At 37.8% G+C, this 24,641-nt stretch overlaps 2 protein-coding genes across 2 annotated transcripts in view; both read right to left on the bottom strand.

Annotated features, from left to right (window-relative positions):
- Positions 1-3,203: 3,203 nt before the first annotated feature.
- On the bottom strand, positions 3,204-6,599 carry LOC121479383. The gene is made up of 3 exons (XM_041734911.1): positions 6,533-6,599; positions 5,403-5,660; positions 3,204-3,758 (listed from the first exon to the last, which is right to left on the bottom strand). The coding sequence occupies exons 1-3, from the start codon at positions 6,597-6,599 to the stop codon at positions 3,277-3,279; spliced, it is 807 nt and encodes a 268-aa protein (XP_041590845.1). The 3' UTR covers positions 3,204-3,276.
- Positions 6,600-16,672: 10,073 nt separating this feature from the next.
- CADM2 (cell adhesion molecule 2) overlaps positions 16,673-24,641 on the bottom strand; it is a 319,141-nt gene continuing 311,172 nt past the window's right edge. The window contains exon 10 of the mRNA XM_041734910.1: positions 16,673-24,369. Coding sequence (XP_041590844.1) covers positions 24,251-24,369 — 119 coding nt within the window. The 3' untranslated portion in view covers positions 16,673-24,250. The remainder of the gene's footprint in view (positions 24,370-24,641) is intronic.

The following is a 24,641-nucleotide window of genomic DNA, read 5'->3' as shown; positions in this document are numbered from 1 at the left end:
GGATGAAAGAAAATATTTCTGAATTATTTTCCCTAGTACAATGATCTCTTCCTCTTTAATCCACCTAAAATTTATTCTTGAATATGGTATGATGAAGGAAAGTTGTAGTTTTCTATGTAGATAAAATAATTAACCTGGTATGATTTGTCATATATTTTATCCTATAAGTAATATTTTTAATCAGCTTCTTTGTGGTACAATGTATTTATAATAAAGTTCAACAATTCTGCATGCACAATTTAAAAGTATGGACAAATGTATGCAATAACTAACAAAAATTTGTTTATGGATATACTACCATCAGAAATAAGGACATACACAGATTGAAGATACAGGGATGGCAAAAGATTTTCCATGCAAATGGAAAACAAAAGAAAGCTTGAAGTAACTATATTTATACCATACAAAGCAGCATACTCACTGTACAAAACAGACGTTCAGACAAATACTGTAATAAAAGACAAAGAAGGTCATTAGATAATGACAAAGGGTTAAATCTAACAAGAGGATATAACATTTGTAAATATTTATGGACTTGCCATAGGAACACCTAAATATATAAAGCAAATATTAAGAGATCTACAGAGAGAAATAGATTGCAATACAATAAAAGTAGAGGACTTTAATACTCCATTTTCATCAATGTATAGATCATCCAGACAGAAAATCAATGAAGAAACATTGGCCATAAATGACATGTTAGACCAGATGGACTTAGATTTCACCAGAATATTCCATCTAAGGCAACAGAATACAAATTCTTCTTAAGTGCTCACAGACCATCCTCCAGGACAGATCATATGGTAGGCAACAAAAACAAGTATTAATTAAATTAAGAAAGTTGAAATCATATCAAGTATCTTTCTGACCACAAGGGTAAGAAACTAGAAATCAATTACAAGTAGAAGACTGAAAAAGTCACAAATATGTGGAGATTAAACCACATGCTACTGAACAATCAATGGGTCAAAGAAGAAATCTAAAGAGACATCAAAAAATATCATAAGGGGCACCTGTGTGACTCAGTTAAGCATCTGACTCTTGGTTTAGGATCAGGTTTTGATCTCAGGTTCATAAGATTGAGCCCCCTGGAGGGCCTCACATTCACCAGAGAGTCTGCTTCTCTCCCTCTGCCCCTCCGGTGGCTTGGGTACATGCATGCACACAGTCTTCCCTCAAATTAAAATCAATCAATCAATCAATCAATCAATGTTAAAAAAAATCTTGAGATAAATGAAATTAGAAATGCAGGGGCACGCTGGGGGATTCAGTCAGATAAACCTCTAACTCTTGATTTAAGCTCAAGCCATGATCTCAAGTCTGTGGGACTGAGCCCCATATCAGGCTCTGTGCTCAGTGTGGAGTCTGCTTGAGATTCTTTCTTCTGCCTCTGCCCCACCCCTGCTTGTGTGCATGTGCACTCTCTCTTTATAAATATATACAGACATATATACATACATTAAATATTACCAAAAAAGAAAAAAGAAAATGGAAGTATAACATATAAAAACTTATCGGATGTAACAAAAGCAATTTTAAGAAGGAAATTCACACTACTAAAGGCTTACATCAAGAAATAAGAAAGATTTCAAGTAAACAACCTACCTTTACACCTCAAGGAACTAGAATAAGAAAAAAAAAAAAAAAAGACCTTAAGTTAGTAGATGAAAAGAAATCGCAAATATCAGAGTGGAAATAAATGAAATAGTGACTAAAGAGACAATAGAAAAGATCAATAAAATTAAAAGCATGCTTTTTGAAAAAATAAAATTGGCAACCCTTTAGCTATAATCAACAAGGGAAAAATAAAAGAGGATTCAAAATCAGAGAAAAAGTTACAACTGATACCGCAGAAATGCAAAGGATCATAAAAGACTATTAACTAATCCTTCTCAACCTCTTCCCCAAAAAACAAGAGGAGGAAACGTTTCCAAACTTATCTCACAATACCAGCATTACCTTGATACCAAAACCAGGATACAAAAAGCACCGCAAGAGAAGAAAATTACAGGCCAGTATCCTTGAAGAACACAGATGCAAATTACCTCATCAAAATATAAGCAAGCCAAATTCAACAATACATTAAAAAATCCACACACTTTGATCAAGTGGGATTTATTCCAGAGAAGCATAGATGGTTCAACATATGCAAATCAATCAATGTGACGAACTACATTTACAAATGAAAGAAAAGTCCTATGAGCAATAGACATATAAAAAAAAGCATTTTCCAACATTCAACATCCATTTATGATAAAAATTCTTAATAAAGTGGGTTATAGAGGGACTGTACCCCAACATAATAAAGGCCTTATATGACAAACCTATAACTAACATCATGCTCAAATGTCAGCTTTTCTTCTAAGATTAGAAACGAGACAAGGATGCACACTCTAGCCACGTTTATTCAACATAGCATTGGAAGCCCTACTGAAAGCAATTAGGCAAGAAAAGGAAATTAAAGAAAGAATTATAACTGTCACTTTTTGAAAAATGACATGATATTTTATATAGAAACCTTAAAGACTCAAAGAAACAATTAAAAAATCCTATTAAAATACATGAATTCAGTAAGGTTGCAGGATATGAAATTAATATACAAAAATCTGCTGCATCTCTATACACTAATAACCTATCAGAAAAAAATAAATTCTATTTACAATTGCTTCAAAAAGAATAAAATACCTAGGACTAAATTTAACCAAGGAAGTAAAAGACCTGGCAATTACACAGATAATTATAAATTTTTTCATAACAAAAGAAATTGAAGATGACACAAATAAATGTAAAGATATGCTCTGCTCCTTGATTAGAAGAATTATTGTTAAAAATGTCAGTGCTACTCAAAGCTATTTACAGATTTTTTTCCATATAGATCATAGGCAGGAGTCAACATAATTCATTTTAAGATGGAAAACCAAGCAGTTTGGTTGAAAAGGCTCAATGTCACCACCCTGAGATCATGACCTAAGGGGAAATCAAGAGTCAGAGGCTTAACTGGCTGAGCCACCCAGGTGCCACCCAGGTGCCACCCAGGTGCCCCAGACAGATTTTATATTAGAAATGAGTGCTTGAGGGGATCCCTGGGTGGCGCAGCGGTGCATGGAGCCTGCTTCTCCCTCTGCCTCCCTCTGCCTCTCTCTCTCTATCATAAAAATTAAAAATTAAAAAAAAAAAAAAGAAATGAGTGCTTGAGTTAGGTCAGACCAAGAGTACTTGTCTGTGTGAACATTGAAAATTGGCAGAGTCCAAAATAATTTTTTTTACTTCAACTTACTAGATCTGCAAACAAGCGATGCAATGAACACATGCTGACCCCGTGTTGCGTGTTCTTCGGTGAGGTGGTCCGTCAGGTGTGGCCCAAGGGGAGGCAGAGGAGCGGCTGGGGCAATGAGGGCTTACGTGTCCTGGAAACGGTGGGCGCAGGTGGTCGGGAGAGTGAAGGCCGGGCCGGGACAGCCGCAGGCCGGAGCCTTTGCTGGGGCTGAGAAAAAGGCAGGACGGGTGAAGCCGCTTAGAGTCGCTCGAGGAAGGCCACGGAGCTTGGGCCGCGGGTGGTCTGTGGCCCGGCCCCCGGTGCCGGTGCCGGGTGGCTGCGTCCACGAGTCTCATCTTCCGACGTGCACGGGCCAGGTCCAGTCGGTTTGGCTCTAGAAGGTTCGTTCTCACAATCACCAATCCCAGGGGGGCCATTCGCTCTCTCAAAGAATTGGCTGGCCTCTTCCAAGTCAGGGAGCCGTTTACAACGTCAAAGTGTTCTAAAGTACAAGAATCCAATATATGTATGATTACGGTCCATCGCCGTCAGCCAGAGGCTCCCGGAGGTCGGACCGCGAGACCGTCTCGGTTCTCCCCCCTTCAGGGCCCGAGGCGAGAGCCAGCGTCCGGGCTCTGCACCTGCCGAGAAGAGCCGAACCAAAGCATAGCAAGCCCTCCCTCTTCCCCCTCCTTCCTTTTAACCATCAACATTGATTTTTTTCTTTTTTTTTTAAGATTTTATTTATTTATTCATCAGAGACAGAAAGAGAGAGGCAGAGACACAGGCGGAGAGAAGCAGCCTCCCTGCGGGGGCCCGACGGGGGACCGCTCCGGGCACCGGGGTCAGCCCCGGCCGAGCACCACGAGCTCTTAACCGGCCACATCCACTGCGCGCGGGTCGTCTCCACCGCTGGCAACCCCCGGTAAGTGTGTGTCGCACCCTCCGAGAGCCCGGCTGCGGCGGAGCCGGCCCCCCCCGCGGCGCTGCTGCTCGGTCAGGCCCGCGCTCCCTGATCCCGCGGCGAGGCCGCCTCCGAGGACCGCGGCGCCCGTCGTTCTCTCACCGGCTCCGGGACGCCGCCGCCGCCGCCGCGTGGCAAGGCCCCGCCCACGTCCCCGCGAGGCCCGGGTCGGCCCGCCCTGCCGGAGCAGCTGCACGCCCCGCGGCGGCTCAGCGATGCCCTCCCCCTCCCTCTCCCGTCTCCCCCCTCCCCCCTCCCCCGGGGCGCACCGACGCCGGCCACGGCCCCCAGGGCTCGGCTCCCGCGCTCCTGGACACAGCCTTCCGGGACCCCCCGCGCTCCCCGCCGCCCCCGCGCTCCCCTCCCCCCCCGCACCCCTCCCCCCGGGCCCCCCGCTCCCCTCCCCCCGCGCCCCCCTCCCCCCGGGCCCCCTCGCTCCCCTCCCCCCGCACCCCTCCCCCCGCGCCCCCTCCCCCCGGGCCCCCCCGCTCCCCTCCCCCAGCACCCCTCCCCCCGGGCCCCCTCGCTCCCCTCCCCCTCGCTCCCCTCCCCCCGGGACGCTCCCTGCCGCCCCCGTGCCCCCTTCCCCCCGCACCCCTCCCCCCAGGCCCTCCCGCTCCCCTCCCCCCCGCACCCCCTCCCCCCGCGCCCCCCCTCGCACCCCCTGCCCCCGCGCCCCCTTCCCCCCGCACCCCTCCCCCCCCGCACCCCTCCCCCCGCGCCCCCTCCCCCCGGGCCCCCTCGCTCCCCTCCCCCCGCGCCCCTCCCCCCCGCACCCCTCCCTCTCGCTCCCCTCCCCCCCGCACCCCTCCCCCCGGGACGCTCCCTGCCGCCCCCGTGCCCCCTTCCCCCCGCACCCCTCCCCCCAGGCCCTCCCGCTCCCCTCCCCCCGCACCCCCTCCCCCCGCGCCCCCCCTCGCACCCCCTGCCCCCGCGCCCCCTTCCCCCCCGCACCCCTCCCCCCGCGCCCCCTCCCCCCGGGCCCCCTCGCTCCCCTCCCCCCGCGCCCCTCCCCCCGGGACGCTCCCCGCCACCCCGCACCCCCCACACCCGTCCCGAGACCCTCCGCGTTCGCGCTCCCGCCCCTGCCTCCGAAATCCTTATTTTGCTGGCCCCGCGGTTTTCCTGTATACACTGATTTTCTAAGTACATAACAAAGTCACACAAGTCATCTTACTCAACTGTGACCCTCAGTGCCTGACCAGTCATTTCTTGGGAAAATGCCCCCGAGCTCCGGCCGCTCCGGGCCCCAGGACAGGCGACCCCAGCGCCCCTCCGCGCGGCCCGAGGCTCCCCGGGCTCCACTCCCGGGTCCGCCCGCCCCCGCCCCCGCCCCGGTCCCCGCCTGACCGCGGGCGTGTCCGTCAGCCTCACCCTCGCAGCGCCTCCTCCGCTCCTTTTGTCGCTCTTCTTTATCACTGTTTTCTGCATCCCATTTTCCTGAAATTAAAAAGAAAAAGAAAAAGAAACCAGCTCTCGGATAAGGCTGAATTCTCCAGTGGTTCACCAGCTTCAATCTTAGCTACTCATTTCTCTTTCCCTCAAATTTCCCCTCCCTCTCCTGAATCACCATTTTTTTTATATTGTTGGTCCCCTCCCTGGCGGGGGGGGGGCAGTATAGTTCTCATCAATACAAGAATATGTGTTTTTTAAGAATTTAAATTTAAAGTTCATAATAAATATCATGTGTTAATATCACTTTCCCTGCAGCTATCACCCATATACTTGCCTTAAAAGAAATTCTCATTATCATTTTACACAATTCTCCTCCAAAACACTTTTATGGGTTGAATTGTGTCTCTCTCCCCAAAAGAAATGCTGACGTCCTGACCCACAGCACTTTTTTTTTTTTTTTTTTGAAATAAAGCCATTACAGATATAATTAGTTAAGAGAGATCACACTGGAATAGGGTGGGACCTTAATCCGTTGTGACTAGAATTCCTATAAAAAACCCAGGATACCCAGGGAGAATGCTGCATGATAGCGGAGGCCAAGGCTAATGTAGACACGAGTCAGGGGCCACCGAGGATGGTCAACCACTACCAGAGCAAGGAAGAGAAAAGGGTTCTCCCCTCAAGGGGTAAGGGCCCTGGCAGCTTGACTTCAGACCTCTAACCTTCAGAATAGTGAGATAATAAATCTCTGAGTTTTTTAAGCAAACCAGTTTATGACACTTTCTTAGATAAGTCTAGAAAACTAATACACGTCCCAGAATGAATTTTTCTGCTAGCCAAACTATCTGGTCTTGTCAAGGTCATAAAATGTTCAAACCTCAATCCTTAACTAGGTTTATGAGAAATGTTAGACATACGCGATGATTCCTTCGGCTTCCCTTGAATCCAAGTTCTCCGCACTCTCCCTGTTAATTGCTGTCTCATTGGCTATTCCTTCTCAGACATCGTTTCTGGTTTCTCCGCATCTTTTGGGCTTCTGCAGGTTGGAGTGTCCAGCGTTCTTTCCTTGGACCTCCCTTCTTGGCCATCTCTTTCAGTTCCATAGTTAATCTTTGTAAGCCGGCGAGTATTTGATTTATGTCTCTAGTTAAGACCCCTGTTGTCTGTTCAACATGCCCTCTTGAATGTTTAAGAGGTATTTAAAAATGAAGATGGCTTAATTTTTCCTCTAAATTTCTTCCCCCTTCTTTTCAGCTAATGGAAACTATTTATTGCCATTTTTCCAGACCCAGATCTTGGGGTTTTATTTGATTTTATTTTATTTATTTTTGTAACGCCCCATATTCAATCCTTCAGTAAATACTCAGCTCTTTCTTTAAAATACATCTGGTATTCTCTGAAAACTTATCATCAGGACCTTGATAAATCATTATCATGTTTGAGGGAACCATTGTAATAATCATTTAACCAGCGTCCTTGCTTCTGTTCCTCCTTATTCATAGTTTATTCTTATCACTGAATCCAGGGCCATTGTGTTACAACATGTTAGAACATGCCCTTCATCTGCCCAAAACTGTTCCATGGTTTTAATTTTACTTACAGTGAAAAAGACAAGTATCGAAAATAGTCTGCAAGGTCCTACAAAGTATTCCTTCTCTCATTGTTATTCCTCTGATCTGTTCCACTTGTTCCACTTCCGTGACTCTTCTTTTCTTCACACATATCTCAAACATTTTTGAGATTTTTGCATTGCTCTTCACTCAGCCTAAAACACTCTTCCCAGAATACCACATTCTCATTCGTTATCCTTTCTGTCTTTCAAATATGAACTTTTCACTGAAATCCTTAATAACTACCCTATTAAAAATTGAATATCTCTATTTCTTCATGATCTACTTTACTTTCTTTTCTTTCTAATTTTCTTTCATGAACTTTATTGTAATCTGAAAAAAATATACATTTAATTTTTTTTGCACATCATCTATCTTACCGCTCATAGAAGAATACAATCTTCTTAACTTATAATGATATAATCAGTACCTGGAAAAAATATCTGACATACAGGAAGCACCCAATAACACTTGTTAAATGTGTGAATAAATGTACCATCCTTTAGAAAAACAGTAAATTAAAAAAAAGTAAATAATCTGAATGTATCAAACATTTATTGAGTACGTACTGAATTTTTATTTTAAATATTCAGAATGTCTGTTGTTAAATGGAACCTCAGCTTATGCTATACTCCTATATTTTAACACACTCCATTGTATGTAAATATTTTAGCAATTTGTGAAATTTTCAGTTGTATCAACAAAGAAAGAGAAGTGCATTGAAGATTAACATAAGACTTGAACAGAGAGGAGTTCCTCTAAAGAAGACCTGGGTTTGGACAAAGAAAAAAAGAGACTATACCTAAATAAATACAAGTGGCCAAAGCAAATGGACTAATAGAGAATAAGACTATCTTCAGGAATGATAGTCAAGGAGTGAAGAAGATGGGATTATATAACATTTCTCCATCTGTGCTTTGGGTGGAGCTAGCTTCACTTTCCATCATTTCCTAACAACCAATGTGTTGATGTGTAAAAACAACAAAAACTTTAAGGACTCGAATACTATACTACCGCTGAAATAGTATTACTTCCATATCCCTCAGCAAATGTGGACAGTCCTGTCATTAGTAGCACTAACTGTTTTTGCGGCCCCCAAACGCTTGAAATGTATATGATGCTAAAGGAGATGTACAAGAATTCCTGATTTGGCTAACTTTTCTGAACTCATCTTACTTTTTTGAACTCATCTCTCCAACTTTGTAGTCTGTATGCTCTTATTAAACAGTAGTTCTCTCAAATCTCTGTATTCATTTTTATGCTTTTTATTTCTATTGCTGAATATTCTGTTATCCATCTACAGGAGGTGTTCTCCTCCTCCTCCTCTGACCTCTCTGTAACGGGGGACCACCCTACTTCCCTTCTCAATCTCTATGTAGATGTCACTTTTCCCAGGAGTCTCCTTGATTTTTTTCAAGATGCTGTAAGATGCCCATTTTTCTTTGAACTTATCCCAAACACAGTCCTTAGTACCATATACTGGAATTACTTGTTTACATATGTCTCCTTAACTAACATCTTGAAAGCAGAAAGTGGATCTTGTTCACTCAGTATTTCCACTGTCCAGCACCGGGCTTAGCAAAAGGCTGGTGCTCAGTAAACATCCATTTTTTGAAGAAGTTAATGAAAGGATCTCTTCCTTTTCTGCTTTTTCCTCCTTGCTGCCAAAAGAGTTTTGTTTGTGGAAAGCCAAAAACAAAGAAAAAAAACTGTAATTATGTAATTTCTCAATTTAAATATATCTGTTGACTGCAGTAACTAGCAGTGATTTTCTAATGCTGCCCACAAATTAAACGGTTTAGTTAACTTGGAATGGCAAAGAAAAAATTAGTGAAAAGGAATTATAGGCTTCTTCAAGTCCATTTAACAAAGCAGCTACAATTTCATTTTTCTGTACTTCAACATTTGATTTTGTTAAGAAAAACAAAGGCTTCTGCACCTTAAAAAAATAACAAAAGTAGACTTATAAAATGTCCTACAGAATTAAATGCACAGTCTTTACAGGCAAACAAAACCTAGCTTCCCCCACCAGTTCCATTCTCCTCAACTGCTGCAGAAAAACCCTCAAGTTGATCTGTTTCAGAGTGCCCAGGTGGCTCAGTTGGTTAAGTGTCTGCCTTTAGCTGAGGTCACGATCCCAGGGTCATGGGATCTAGTCCCACATGGAGCCCCACATCAGGCTTCCTGCTCAGCAAGGTGCCTGCTTCTCCCTCTCCCTTTGCTTACCACTTCCCCCAGTTGTGTGAGCTCCCTCTCTCTGTAAATAAATAAATAAAATCTTTTAAAAAATCTGTTGCTAAATAAAACATGTCAAGATCTTCCTGGCCTCTTTGCTAGTCCTACTCCCTTAGGTTGGGAAGTATTTTCCCATCGTCTCTTCTTCGTGTATTGTTTTCTAAGAGCCAGCTAGTACTTTTATCTTCTTTTTCTGGAAACATTAGCTAGTCATGACTCCTTTCATTATGACACCATAGAATTTTCTTCAAACTTTTATTGTAATATTCAGTAATAGTGTATTGTGACTATGTTTAGAGATGCTGCTTCTACTGCTTTTACTTCTCAGCAACATAGAGTAGATCTTTGTCATCTCCGTATATGTAGCATGTTGTATAATCTGTGGCACATAGTAGGTGCTCAGTATAACTTGTTGCTTAAATAAAACAAAGAGATCTGAGAACATCTTCAAATATGCAAAAATGGTTCAACATGTATCAATAGTTGGTGTACTCAAATGAAATAAAATGAATTAAAAACCACAGCTATCAAATATTTATAACTGAACCTCAGGCATCTGACAATTTATTTAGAGCTGACTTTTCCTTATAATGTGGATATGAGTTCAAATTTCTTGTGCATGTAACAGGAGTTGTGGGAATAAAAAAAAATTATGTATATTTGCATCCTTGGTGTATGTAATAATCGCTATCAAGGAATGATCTTCCTTGACTAGGTTGCAAGTTTTATAAATATAGAAAGTGTTTGGTGCTAGTAAACTCCCTCTTTACTCTTAGATAATTTTTGCTATCATCCCCGAAATTCTAACCACCAAGCCTCCTTGCCCTTTGGCTCATGGATATCACCCGGAACACTTTTGTAGAAGACTAGCACTCAGAGACGGGAAGAAAACATGCCATTCCTAACTGCCTTTCTGGGGCATCTTTATCTCCTCCCTGACTCGGAAGCCCACCAGACAGACCCTTCTTCTAGTCACAGCCCAGATCCTGACTGGAAGCATCACAATGGTGATAGCTCCGGGTAGAAGATCTTGACCTCTGAGCTTTTCAGTCTCTCTCTAGCCAGGGTATGATAGCAGGTCCCTATGGTGCGGTTCACCACCTGTTTGCCTTCCCCCTGTGCAACTAACATGCTCTAAACTCTTTCAGTGATTTCTGTTTCTGTGGCTGCACCCTATTACATTTCTTCTATATATTTTACCCACGTTATATATTACAGTGCATTACACATAGTTGGTAGTGAAAGGACATGTAATGCTAATTCTGCAAAAAACTAATGCCATGTGATAGCTGCAAACATACATGAAAGGCCATGTAATTCTGCTATGGCATGTTTTCTGATCTTAAAAAAAAGCCTGCCTCAGCCTCTAACATTTGCTGCTTTCTTGGCCTCAACTATATTTTTCTCTTATGTTTACCTTATCTACCACATCTATTGGAACTCACAATTCTATGTAATTTTGTGAATATTTGGCTAATATCTGTTTTCCTGCCTAGATTGTGTATACACAATATGTTTGTGTATGTGTGCGACAGAGGAGAGGGCAGTGTCTGATATTGTACCTCCAGCTCATAGGACTGACTGGTATTTTCTACTGATTAAGAAACCTTTTTTTTTTTTTTTTTTTTTTGTAAATGAAGATAAGAGTAAGGAAACATGAGGTATTTGTGGAATGCAAAATTTCTAAGAAAACTGGATAATGGGGTAAAAGTAGAGGGAATAACTGGTATCTAAATCGGATCAAAAAGCAAGATTAAATTAGAAAGATCTGTGTATGTGATTTTATCTGAAAATATTGGGAATTATTAATGTGTGATATGGAGGAATAAGTGAAATCTGATTTGCATTTCAACAAGATCAATGATAATGGTCTGAATTACTTACTGTTGGCAACATCACTAGAACACAGGGTTTATGAATTAGATCAAAATAATGTTCCACCTGGTTCCCAACTTTAATCATAAAGGAGAAGTAAATTGCTATTTACTTTTATTTGCTGTTAATAATTTAATCAATCTTTCAGTTTATACTATCTCCTTGGCTTGATTTTCTGTTTTTGTTTTTGTCACTGTAATTGCCGCATCAACCTGATGTCCTCAGAACATAATCTGAAATGATTGGCCAAGTCCCTTCCCTAAGTTATATAAAATAGCACTGGGCCATGTATTTTACGTATGTGATTTGGATTATTTATTTTCAAAAGAATGTACCGTCTATCAATTTTATAGTTTTATTGTTCACACAGAGATTAAAATATAGAAATGTAAAATGAAGGTGTTAATTTTCTAAGTAACTTTTGTCTTAGGATTGTGAACCAGTAACCCATGTATCTCTCCTGAATTAGGGAACTGAAAAGATTTGTAGAATGTTTAACCAAAAGAAGAAGAAACATTATTTCATATCTTACAATACACCCATTAGATTATGGCATCAAAAGATAGTCAAGGGGCATTCTAAAGATAGTTTTGAAAATATTTGATAGTTGCTGCATTATTGAAATGGTAAATAGGGCCAGCTACATAATTTGTGGGGCTCTCTACAAAATGAAACCATGACATTTCATGTGTGAAATATCTTCGTTCAAATATCAGAAAAAAATTTCCTTTCCGGTATTGTTGAATCCACCTGTAATACTTATTACTTGCCATTTAAGGTTGTACTTATTGGTCATTAGACCATTCATATGGTGAGTGCAGACCCTCCTCAGCACCTGGGTTGCCTTTGTGACTCCGTACTTGGGGCAAGGACTTCCTGGCCCACGTCTCCTTAAGATTTTGTCTTGGGTCCTGCCTTAGGTAATGGGCTGTGGTGGTCACTAAGTATGACTGGAGAGTAAGCAGCTAAGAACCTGTCCTGGGAGACAGAGGTGATGAGAGGCAGAATCACACAGAAGCTAAAGCTCTAAGCCCCTTAGCACATACTCCATTAATCCTTCGGACTTCACTTACAAAACACTAAGACAAGTTTTAAGAACTTCAAGATGGTACCGCAGGGATTAAATTCCAAACAGGAGGCCCTGTTTGGAGTTTGAAGTCCTGTGCAACTCTATTGGCCAATCACCCATGAAGCCAGCCCTGATGGTAAGCATCAGATTATGGCTTCACCTAACAAGTCATTCTAAATAAGATCTAGTCTTGCCTGAGATTGTCAATGTAAGCAGACCCCAACCTATATAGATTTGGACTTAAATTGATTTATATCTATATATTTGACAAAATGTGACTATTTATTCAATAAATGGAATTTGTTGCTTTAATTTGCTTGTAATGTTGAGCTTTAACCACTTATGCAAAGATAATTTTCACTGGTATTTTGATGGATTTGCCTCCAGAGCTCCAAATTAATTTGTACAATAAATTGGGAAAATTGGGGAAATATATTTATTTCCGCCACATTCTCCCCAACATCTCTATGCTCCCTGGAGTATCCAAGGCCTCCATTAGTGGAAAGTTGTTCAGTTCTTACTTCCATGAATTACCATGTTCCCAAATTGCTCCATTCTCCTCTACACACCCCATAGGAAAAAAATCAAATAAATCTGGTTAGGTGCCTACTTACTGACAGTAACTTCATTAAATACAATTTATTTTTTTAAGATTTTATTTATTTATTCATGAGAGACACAGAGAGAGAGAGAGGCAGAGACACAGGCAGAGGGAGAAGCAGGCTCCATGCAGGGAGCCTGATGTGGGACTCGATCCTGGGACTCCAGGATAACTTCCAGGGTGAAGGCAGGCGCTAAACTGCTGAGCCACCCAGGGATCCCACCCAGGATTTACATGACAGTTGGATTTTAATCATTTATTTGTGGGGGCACTAATAAAAGCTCACTCTTACAAATTTTAAGAATGGTGGCTCTAAAATTCCTTCAGTGTAGGTTATGCCTCTGAGAGATGAGCACTACTAATGATGCTCTACAAACATTGTGGTGGGAAGGAGAATCTATGTGTTCCCAAGGGCACACAATTGCACAATAAAGAGGCCATGGGGTTCAGTAGTTAGATTTATGTTCTAAATCTCACTCTTCCACAGAATTGCCCTGTATGTGACCTCTTATGCTTGTTGTCTCTTTATTAAAATTTGATGCTAGTTTTGAAGATTTTTTTCAAGATTATCTTCTGGTAGGAAAACAATATTCCTTCTTTGTCTCTGCAGAAGCAGGAGGCATCTGAATTTAGAGAATCATGTTGTGTCTGAAAGGAGAAGCAGACTACTCTTACTGCAGACTTCTGTATTCCAAGTGTGTTTGTAGGATGGGGGGTGGGAGGATGTTGGGATTCTCACGTCAGCTAATTCTCTGACACCAGTTGTACGTCCTACAGTGTATCTCAATTCTGACACTAAGTACCTGGAGTTAGTGCAGATCCCACAGATTAAGGGCTCAGTTTCACAAGATTGGTCCTAACATTAGGTGCCAATTGACAATGGTGGGTCTCCACATTAGCTGCAACTTTTGTCCAACTTGGTTACAAATCGAGCACAACCCCCTCCTCAGTTTTGAACATTTGCTAGAACTGATCATAAAACTCAGGTAAACAGTTTATAAAGATTATACCTCAGGAACTGCCAGAAGGAAGAGATGCATAGGCAGGGTATGGAGAAAGGGCAACAAAGCTTTCCATTTCCTCCCCAAACTCTCCACCCTCTGATCACCTCTACATGTTCCCCAAGTAGGAAGCTCTCCAAGTACTGCCATACTACAGAGATTTTTATGGGGGCTTCATTACATAACCATGATGGATTAAATCATTAGCCACTGATGATTAACTCTGTCTCCTGCCCTTCCCTCTCCAAAGGTCAGGATTTGGAGCTGAAAATTCCAACCCTCTGACCACCTGGATAGTCCTCTGGCAATCAGCCTCCATCCTGTGGCTATCCATAAGCCCTTAGCCACTAGTCATCTCATAACATACAAAAAGACACTTATTATTTCTGGAGATTCCAAGTGTTTTAGGAGCTGTATGTCAGGAAAGGGAAATGGGAGCCATATTACAATATCTTAACACCAAGATCATAGCTAGTGGTTGCAAACAAGAAAGACAAACATGATTAAGAAGTGTTTCTGCAGCTGGTTAGACTTGAAAAGTTCCCCAATTTCTGAGCAAAGTACTGTGTGTATGTTCCATATGACATGACTCCATCAGAAGGAAGATCTTTAAGGGAAGTATGATGAAAAACACTATTGTCTTCTATGACACCTAGAGACCAAAGAAGGGACTCTGGTCCCACAGGAGGTAATAAAAGTGTTATTTAGTGCCTGAAAATATAGCCTGAAGCATGGGAATTAATTTTATAGCAGGGGCATAGAGTTAGTGGTTCTCTATTTTCATGGAAACAAATCCAATTTTAAAATTACTTTTGAAGCAAATGAATATGCAGTTGGTAGGTTATGTGGTTAGAGTGGGAGTCCTTAGACTCCAAAATCCTCTTGCCACGGAGTCACAGTTTGTGGGATCACTGACCCTTTGAGATGCAGTTTTGTAAAGTTTCTCTGATCTCTGACAGAAAGTTATTAGGACATGTTCCAATTTGATAAAATTGCCAAGTAGACACACCTTATCTTTAGGAATTTTCCAATTCCATTTTAATAATTTTTCTCCCCAATACACTGAAAAAAATTCCACTTCCTTTATTCTCTTAATTTGTGAGTAAAAAAGACATATATTTCTGTTATACCAATCTTAATAGTTAAATGTTTTCAAATCTTAGAGTGAATGATTGTCATATTTCAGGAGTATTATGTTGTTTTCCAACAATAATTCATTAATGTAAAAGACCCACACTATCTCCAATCTATGTGAAAATGTATTCCTTAAATCTGCTATGTGAACATCTGTGTAAGGATTTAGTTTAGTAAAGACAGAGTGAATTCAAGTTTTGATAGTATGTGCCAGACATGTGTTTTTAGAACTTTTAATAATAATGCACACACTCTAGTCATTGTTATGGCCACTTCTGAGAATATTAATTTCCTAAATTTATAGGCATAATAAAGTACTAGCTCATTAATCAGATTTATTTTTTTAATACAACATAGAAAATCTTCAGAGAGACATAGCCATCCAGTATGAGACCATGATCACTTGTTGAAATATATGCTATTTTTTAAGATTTTATTTATTTATTCATGAGAGACACAGAGAGAGAGGCAGAGACATAGGCAGAGGGAGAATCAGGCTCCCTGCATGGACCCAATGTGGGACTCGATTCCAGGACCCCGGGATCATGCCCTGAGATGAAGGTACACATTCAACCGCTGAGCTACCCAGGCGTCCCAAAATATATGCTATTTATTTGCTTTTCGGTTTGACTAAATTGCAAGACTTCTTTCATTATACTATTATTATTGTTATTATTATTATTATTATTATTATTATTATTATTAATTATTATTAACAGAATCCCCCCATTCTTCTGTCCAACATAGGAATGCCAAAAATACAGAAAGTGGTCATTACTTGGAAGGATAATTTAATTATTAAAGTTATGAAGGTCTGGGCATAGAACAATATATTTAGGTTCTTAGTGTACTTCATGAAGTAGATTGATGATATACAGTAGATGTTCAATAGTTTTGTTTTCACTAAATAACATGCAATGTAGCATAACATTAAGTGGCCTTTAAAATACAATTAGGAAACTGCTTTTTCCCTTTAATATTTTCTTTACACATTTTTTATTTGCTAGATTTCTAAACATAAAAAAAAAAAATCCTGAAATTGCACTAAACAAGTAAAACATGGTTTGGAAAAAAATCTAAAACTATGTATGTATTGGAACTTGTTTTAAAGGAGCATGCAGTTATTTTTAGTATCATCCCAGAATTGTCATTTAGTGAAAGTCCCTCTCATGGACTGAAGCCACTATGGAATTATTAAGAACACCTAAACTTTATCCTTTAGTGAATTATATGAAGTACAATTTCCAGTATGCCTCCTTAATTAAAAAAAAAAAGCCTAAGAATATTTTGACAGAAACAATAATTGCCAATATGAAAACACAGTTGATTTTCATCTAGGAAACATGAGTGTCATATGTGTATATGTTTGCACAGCTGTATGAAAGTGGTCATTTTGACTATCAGAAAAAAAATAATTGTGTCAATGAATGCAATTATTTCAAACATCATCATTTTCTTTCAGGTGTGTTGCTGGGAAAAATGAATTAAAATAAATAAAATGTTATTTAATAAAATAAACCAGATACAAAATCTTGCCTTGTATTTACAGATAAATTTTAATGGAATATTTCATGGTCTAACACAAATATCAGACCCAATGACACTAATTCTTGTACAGCCTTTGGCTTACCCTGTATAACAAAATCTGTTATTTAAAGTAGACTATAAAATATCTTATGGTAAGTGAACTTCCAAAGACACAAAGAAAATCTCCCATAAATTTAAAAGCTTATCTCAAATTCTTACTGGCATAAGCTTAGGATGGATATATTATAGATTGTATTATCTTAGGTAGTTGAAATATATATAATACTGGTTAGAGTGTGAAAATTAAAAAAAATAGGTTTTAGGCATTTTTGCTTCTGTTCCTAGTCAACATTAGTAAACACACATAAGTGAATGTAAAATTACCTTTACAGACTTTTGAAAGTTTGGCGATCTCAAGAAAATTTCCCTAAGTCAGCAACATTTTTTTTTACCCTTAGTCAGCATATTACAAGGTTCATATTTTCAAAGGAGTAACGATTAAATGTTGTACAAGTAAGATAACATTTATTTTACTACCATTTAATTTTTAAACTTCCACTTAGTACAAGGAAAATAGGCATCACTAAGAAAATCTAAAATGAATGGATAATGTACTCATTTGAAAAAGATATGCAAAATAATGTGTTTGGTATAAAGGAATATGTTTTGTGACATCTTTTATAATTTGTCAGTGGGAAGAAAGTTCCATCTTTCATTGTCTGCTTTCAGACCTAAGAAAATGAACTAAATGAATAGACAATTCAGTAATGTCCAACAGATAACTAAAATTCAAATTTTATTTTTCCATATGTATTAGACAATTTTTTTTTCTGACAAGACTTCAGTGAAAGATGAAGTGCAAATGGGAACCCTGTAAGAATGTTTATAAGAGTTGTACATGACATATTTTAAGCGCCACTAAGTACACATTGAATACTTTGTAAGTATATAGGCATAGCAACATGCAAGTGTCATGTACCTAATATTACAATATGCATTTTGTTTTTTGAAAATGTTTATGATAACAGTAGATTCAATAATTGTGTTTATCTTCTGTGCAATATGCTTTATTTTGACAAATCTTTACAGCACAGAATTCATTTTTATGTTGTCATCAATATACCCTTCCAAAAGTTATGAATTTCATGTCATATAAATAGAACATTTTATTTTTGAAGCTATATTACTGGGAACACCTGCATTTCTGGGTACCATTTTCAGAGATAAGTCTTTAAATTTTTTTTTAACATGGCAGACTTGTTCCAACGTTGATTATGTTAAAATATTTATGATAAAAATGGAGCTTTCTTGAGGGAATTTTTTTGGTTGAATGAAAAGCTAAACAACCAATTCACAAATACTGATGTGAACTGAATATGAAGAAAATAGGTCAGTAATCCCAAACTCACGGGTTACTATTTAACTGCATCATTGAATCTACAATCAGTACAGCAGGTACAGTTAAATAAATTTGTAAAGAGATTAAAATTTTATACACTCATAAGGAGAAAGAGTACTACTTTTGAAAAATCTCTAAATTATTTTTCTATTTATGAGAATCCTTCAATACATTAGAAACACAGAGAAAAGCAAAAAGGATAGAGAGATAACAATTCAGTTTACATTTCATAGTTTTTTTTTTTTTTAACCAACTGGTGACCACTGCTTTCAACCATCAAACATTTTATTGCATATAACTTTCACTATCAGCAAATATAAAGAGAGAAGTGTCTACTAGTATCATGTACAAGGAAAAGCATTTGAAGAAAGAAAACATTTGAGGTTTGACAGTACTGTGTATAATAGAAGTGTAATGTGGCATTCATACCGCACTTAAAAGTCCGTGTGGGAATCACTGCTGTTCTGACCCTGGGTGTGGGAAAAGTGCTTAAGTGCTGAGCCCTGGTAGGTTTTTCTTTTGCCCCTGCAATCTTCAAATATCTTTTAACTTTCTTCTTTTGAAATATACAGTATGTTTTTATAGGGGAAAAAGATGTTTTTTCTTTACATTTTTTCACATGTGGGCCCATTCTCTCCAAAATAACCATACATTTATTGTAGCCTATATATATATATATATATATATATATATATATATATATACACACATATATATATAAAAGATGGTAAAGATTTGGCCAAATATTATTTGTAACATAACCACATAACATAGAAACAACTTACTTTAAACATATTTTATAGATTTAACATCATAATTTGAAATATTTTCTTGTATAACTTTTTCTCAAGAAAAATCTGCTTTTAAAATATAACTTCCTTTTGGAATAAATTACATCATTTGAAAAATTCATATTATGTCTAAGCAGACACAGTAAAGTGGGCATTTGTGGCAATACTTTGTGTTCATTACTCAGGTATTATTTGTTAATAAGGAGCCAATTTTAAATACTTAAATTTTTGTCTTACATAGATAACAGTTTTGGGGTAAATAAATCATATATATAATTTTTACCTAAAAGCACAACATTAATTTATAAGAAACTGTTGCATTTTAAATATTAAATGAAATATAAGATTGGATTCCAAAGTGTTGCCATTTAAGTTATTTTTAAAAAATCAACACATTTCTATTACATTGAAATATTAAGTACACATGAAAAGAACTATCCTTATAAAGTTAGCATATTTTGCCCACAGGAAAAGTTTGTGATAGAAAAGGAAAAACAAATGCAGATCCATACACTGTTGAATACACTAAAAGAAATTGGCTTTTGAGATTTCCCAGGGGCTGGGGAGAGGACTGTTAATGATAGTCCCAAAGAATGCTTCCTGGGATATCCTGCAAATAATTATTTCTTCTATATCATAGCCCATGTTAAAAGTGAGAGGTAGAAGGATTATTGTAAGTATGCATGGCAGAGAACTTACCAGCTATATCCAATAACTATTGCATTCAATATTAATAATCTCAATACATAAAAATGCTGATGAGTTTAGAACCCATTCTTACATGTTGTCCCCTTTAGCTATCTTTATAATCTTGCTAGTTGCTTTCAATCCATTGCCTTTGGAAGGGTATAAGTGCAAAGGGCATGCCTGGGACAGAATAGGGAGAGAAAGGGGAAAAAAATAGAAAAAAGGTCTAAAAAAATTCCCATTAAGATATAGTGACTTTAACGGTTAAAGGTAACCTGTTCTTTGATTAAGTGTGTACTTATAATAGAAGTACCGTAATCCATTAAAATACTTACTTCAAGGAAAGTTTAAGAATTCCAAATTCAATTAAATATCAAGCAAAGTCTAAAACTCAGGCTATTTCTTTCTCTCCAGTAGTGCTAAAAACTAAGCCAAATAATTTTATTGTGTCCACATTAATGATTAAATAAGGAAAACTTAAAGTGTTTGTTGTTGAATCAATTATATTTTTAATTAATGCCTTGGTGTGTGGGAGGTGAAGATTAGCAATCTCTTGGATCGTGTTAAAGAAGACTTTGAAATCCCTTTGCATTAGTATCCAGCAATAGAATTGCAGATATTGCACTGAGTATATTTCAATATTGCCAGTGTATATTTCAAAACAACTTCTATTATCTACACTAAGATTTCCTCTTTCCCAATATTCAAAATGCATATTATAATTACATGGGTTTCCAACATCCATACACAGCAAGTACAAGATACTTACATGTACGTACACTGTAGTTACCTATATTTTGCATAGTTTTTAGTGTGTACTTTGTGCCACTTAATAAAAAGCATTACTCAGTAATTCTTATTAGGTGTTTCATTTATTTCAGCTGTGGTTGCCAGTTCTTTTTGTTTGTTTTGTTTTGTATATTCATCACAGATTACCATTTACAAAGGGAGATAAAACTGGGCATTTTTCGTGGGCTCTAAGTAATCAGCAATATGATGGGGAAGTTGCAGTAAGCTACAAGGTTTTGCATTTTCTTAACAATTAAAGAGCATAACATAAATTTCATATTTATCATTCATCAAGTTATCCTTATATCCAAAGGAAAATAAAATGTATTTTAAATGCTCCCCTTGGTAACACTTTGCAATAAGTGGCACTAAATTACACGATAACTGGTATGTTACATGGAAGAACCATCACGGTCAAACAGCTGCTGTACATGTGCCTATATGGAATCTCAAAGCTGTTACAATCATGAGTACATAATTACAAGTGAGCCTGTCCTTTTAATTGAGATATTTATATTTTTACAAAGAAATAAAAATAAATGAGGTGTGTTAGCTTCTTTGCCATATTTAGGAAAGTTAGTTTTCTTTCTCTATTTTAAGTTTTGGGTTTCAATGCAATATTAAGCATCTTGAATCAATATAAGATCATCCAGTTTCTAAATTAAACTCCAATATCAGGTTCCTTAAACTGCTTCTTGGATTCTCTGGTAAAAGAAAACAAGTTGAAATCTCTCTCTCTCTCTCTGTCTCTCTCTCTCTGTCTCCCTCTCTCTTTTACACACACACACACACACACACACACACACGCAAATACACACACATCAATACTCTGGTCAGTCATGTGTCCTATCTTTGCTCTTGCACTAACAAACTTTCCTTTTTCTTCCTAATTTTAATAATCATTCTATCTAGGACACTCAAAAATGGGAAAAAATGCTGCCTTTTTTTGATGGAGGACAATCAATTTACACTATAAACAGTACACTGGCAGAGAATAGCTACTTTTGGTAAAGAATAATGCTCCATATTCTACTACGGGTATATGTGTGTTCACACTCCTTCCACTGAGTTCCATAGCTACTGTGCTCAATAAGCAGAGACAGAATTTGGCCCTGTGCATACACATGTGCACATTTCAGACATTGCAATTGACATGGTTCCATTTCAAAATATTATTTTGTGTTTTCTTCCTGATTTTTGTAGAAATGAGCAGAATTTTTATAATTTTTCCCCTATTTGGTAGGAATAGAATAAGTTTAAAGATAAGAAAATATAATTCTACTGCTATTTTTTAAGGAACTAAAAATTATACCTAATTGAAATTGGACTATTTTAACTGGCAAAACATTTTATTAGAGCCCACAAATCATAATATATAAGTTAGTTTCTTTTAAAGAGTTCTATTGAGTTTTTATATTATTCTAAAGGGTTAAAAGAGTCAAAAACTTTGAAATACAACTAATTTTTGATTTCTAATTTTACAGTGCTATAAATAATGATCGAGTTATTTAGGCAACAATTTAACATTTGGAGCCAAGTAGAATATAGACAAAATGAAGAGGAATGTAAATACAGCATCAATGAAGAGTAGTAATTTTGTAAGTGCATCCTGAAATTAAGCTTTAAATAGTAATTGATGATGCAGTTTATACAACTTACTTCTGTAATAAGAACCTTTCCATTTTGTACTAACAGGATGAATTTTGTTTTGTGGAGTCTTTCTAAAGATTATGCATTGAAAGATATGAACAGTTTATAAACCTATTCTAGTTTCAGTGTGTCTAGTAGCACCTACCTGATTCTCTCAAACTACCATACTATATTAACATATTATTGCATTTTTCCACAGATGGTATGGAGTGAACTGTAAAAACAAGCATGCAATCACATCAATGCAGACTTATTTCCTTAAAATGTCATACTGTATATGATTTATTATGTTAACACTCAACCACATCATATTATTTATGTTCTGTATATTCTGAAAAAGTGCTGCTTGACTGACATCGTCCTTTTCCTTTTGTAAGAAATCAACAAGATAAATGCTTCAACAATCAAAAAAATTTTAAAATTCTAATGTTGTCTTTAAAAGTTTATACTTTTCTGATAAATAATCTAAGATACAGCACCCTTGTCTTTCATTTGATATTAATACATGATGTCATACCCAACCATCCTCATTTCCCAAAAATAAATTCCAAGATATTATTTTTAAAACCATAGACCATCATGCTTTCAGACATCACAAGTATAGCTACCATATCATCATATTTGTTTTCTTCTTAAAGGTGCAATGCTTGCAAATGGGAAAATAATTTTTATCTAACTGGACTTTTTAATTTTTAGCATGTAATAAATTTAATGAGAACTAATCTAGCAATATTGTATTTTACTAGAAGAAATAATATGACTTTAGATTGACTCTATGTCATATTCAAGAATACAGCAGATATTAATGGTTAAATACACCAAAATTTCAGAAATAATCCAGAGAAAGAGACTTTCACCCTGGAGTTAAAAGCATGGCAGAAATTCTCCATCACTCACTGTTTCATAAGTTTGTACCTCACAAAATGCATAGACAGGAATTTAATATAAAGAATTAGTTCATTTATACAGAAAACATATCTTAAACACTTCTTTTTTGGCAAACCAACATAGGTAAGCAGCTCTGGAACTGCCAAATTAAAATTTGTAAATTTTTAACAAACTAAGAGTTTACTTTTAGGTTATTATTCAACTGTGGTTGTAATTTAAAACCTGAGGCTGTGCACTGGTTGTTAGCTTAAAATTACCTTTCCTTATAACATTGTGCTTCCATTGTATAACAAATAAAAATTAACAAGAACTAGAAAAATTTGTTGTTGAACAGTGCTAGGACATACAGACAAAAATACTAATACATGTTAACTACTTATAATATTGGTTTAAGTAATATCTAAAGGGATATAATGGACATTAGAAAATGCTTACTTATGACTGAATTACCTACAGCCAAAAAAGTTAAATATGTATCAAATAATGTTTAATTGGATTTATTATATGCACTATATACAGATACTAAATGTCTCAAAATTGTGCCCTATGGATACTTCAATTTTGTTTAGGCAGGTGGGTCTTTATGGGGCAAATAAATTATAGAATCAAACTAGGGAAATGAATGAAATCCTTGTGATTCCCAAAGCAGTAAAATGTTTGTAAAAATTTATTGGTAAATGAAGCTAAAATACCTACTGGTGGGATCTATATAATTATATAAAATGTCATGTCATGATTGCAATTCATACACATGGCTCCTGTATCAAATACTATATTTTAAAATAGCAAATTGATACAGCTTCACCAGTATAATCTCAAACATTCCAGAATCTATTCTACAGTGTTTTCATTTGTGTTTTCTAGGGCATAAGTTTCAAAACATGTCTTTGAAGGTAGACATGTAGAAAACATTGTAAACCTCTAATCTCTGATTAAACTTAAACATGTTAGGTCTTTACCTAATCCTGTTCCTTGTGAAAGCTTTCCCATGATAAAGTGACAAAATTTATGATTTAAAGGGAAAATGAGGGGGAAAAAAAAAACCTTTGCATACTTCTTTTCAATGTAGAAAACAATTCAATACCATGATCCAGGGAGATGATTAACATTGTTAAGGCTGTATATTCAAGCACTGTATGTTAAAAGAGCAATGGTGTGGAATTTAGGCAGTAAGAAATGTCCTGCATTATGTATGGTACAGTAATTAAAGAATGATGCTTTCAACAGCTGATTGTTGGTATACACTGGCTACTGATAGCAGTACGGTATGGAAGTTAATAAAGGTAGCAGAAGATGGTAGAAATGAATTCTGAAAGATGATAGCCAGTTTTCTCCAGCAGCCAGCCTGATAAGGAAAACTCATAATCTTGGCCTGCATTTTAAATGAAATACTCTTTTTTCTCTTCAGCATTGACTTGGCTGCCTTCAGCATTGATAATGGCTGTGTCAGCATCTGGCGCATCTTCAGCCCCTTTAGCTTCATTTGTTAAGTATGTTCCTGTGGGCATTGGAAGAAAAAAAAATATATATGTGTGAGTTCTGTGAGACTGGTAAAATAGCCAGCATTCAAGCTACATTCATTTAGGAAGAAACTTGTGCCAGATTCCTTGTATGTTGTTACATATGCTTAGACAAAATAAACCACACAATTCACTCTCCTGTTGCACACGTCTTTCAGCTTTCAGGTGTGTGTTATAGATGAAGCTGTGGTCAGGTTAACTAGAGGCAACTGCCTAACTGGAATGGGTAATGAGTAGTTTGATTCCTCTG

Source organism: Vulpes lagopus, chromosome 20 (assembly GCF_018345385.1).
Source record: "Vulpes lagopus strain Blue_001 chromosome 20, ASM1834538v1, whole genome shotgun sequence".
In the NCBI taxonomy this organism is placed as follows: Eukaryota; Metazoa; Chordata; class Mammalia; order Carnivora; family Canidae; genus Vulpes; species Vulpes lagopus.
This window is presented reverse-complemented; position numbering and strand designations above follow the sequence as displayed.

Excerpts from the sequence above, each read along its gene's own strand:
- LOC121479383 (XM_041734911.1), bottom strand. The coding sequence starts at position 6,599 with ATGAGACAGCAATTAACAGGGAGAGTGCGGAGAACTTGGATTCAAGGG. Across the intron at positions 5,661-6,532 it reads GAAGCCGAAGGAATCATCGC|GAAAATGGGATGCAGAAAAC; the intron begins GTATGTCTAACA and ends TTTTAATTTCAG. Across the intron at positions 3,759-5,402 it reads GTCAGGCACTGAGGGTCACA|AACACTTTGACGTTGTAAAC; the intron begins GTTGAGTAAGAT and ends CTTGTACTTTAG.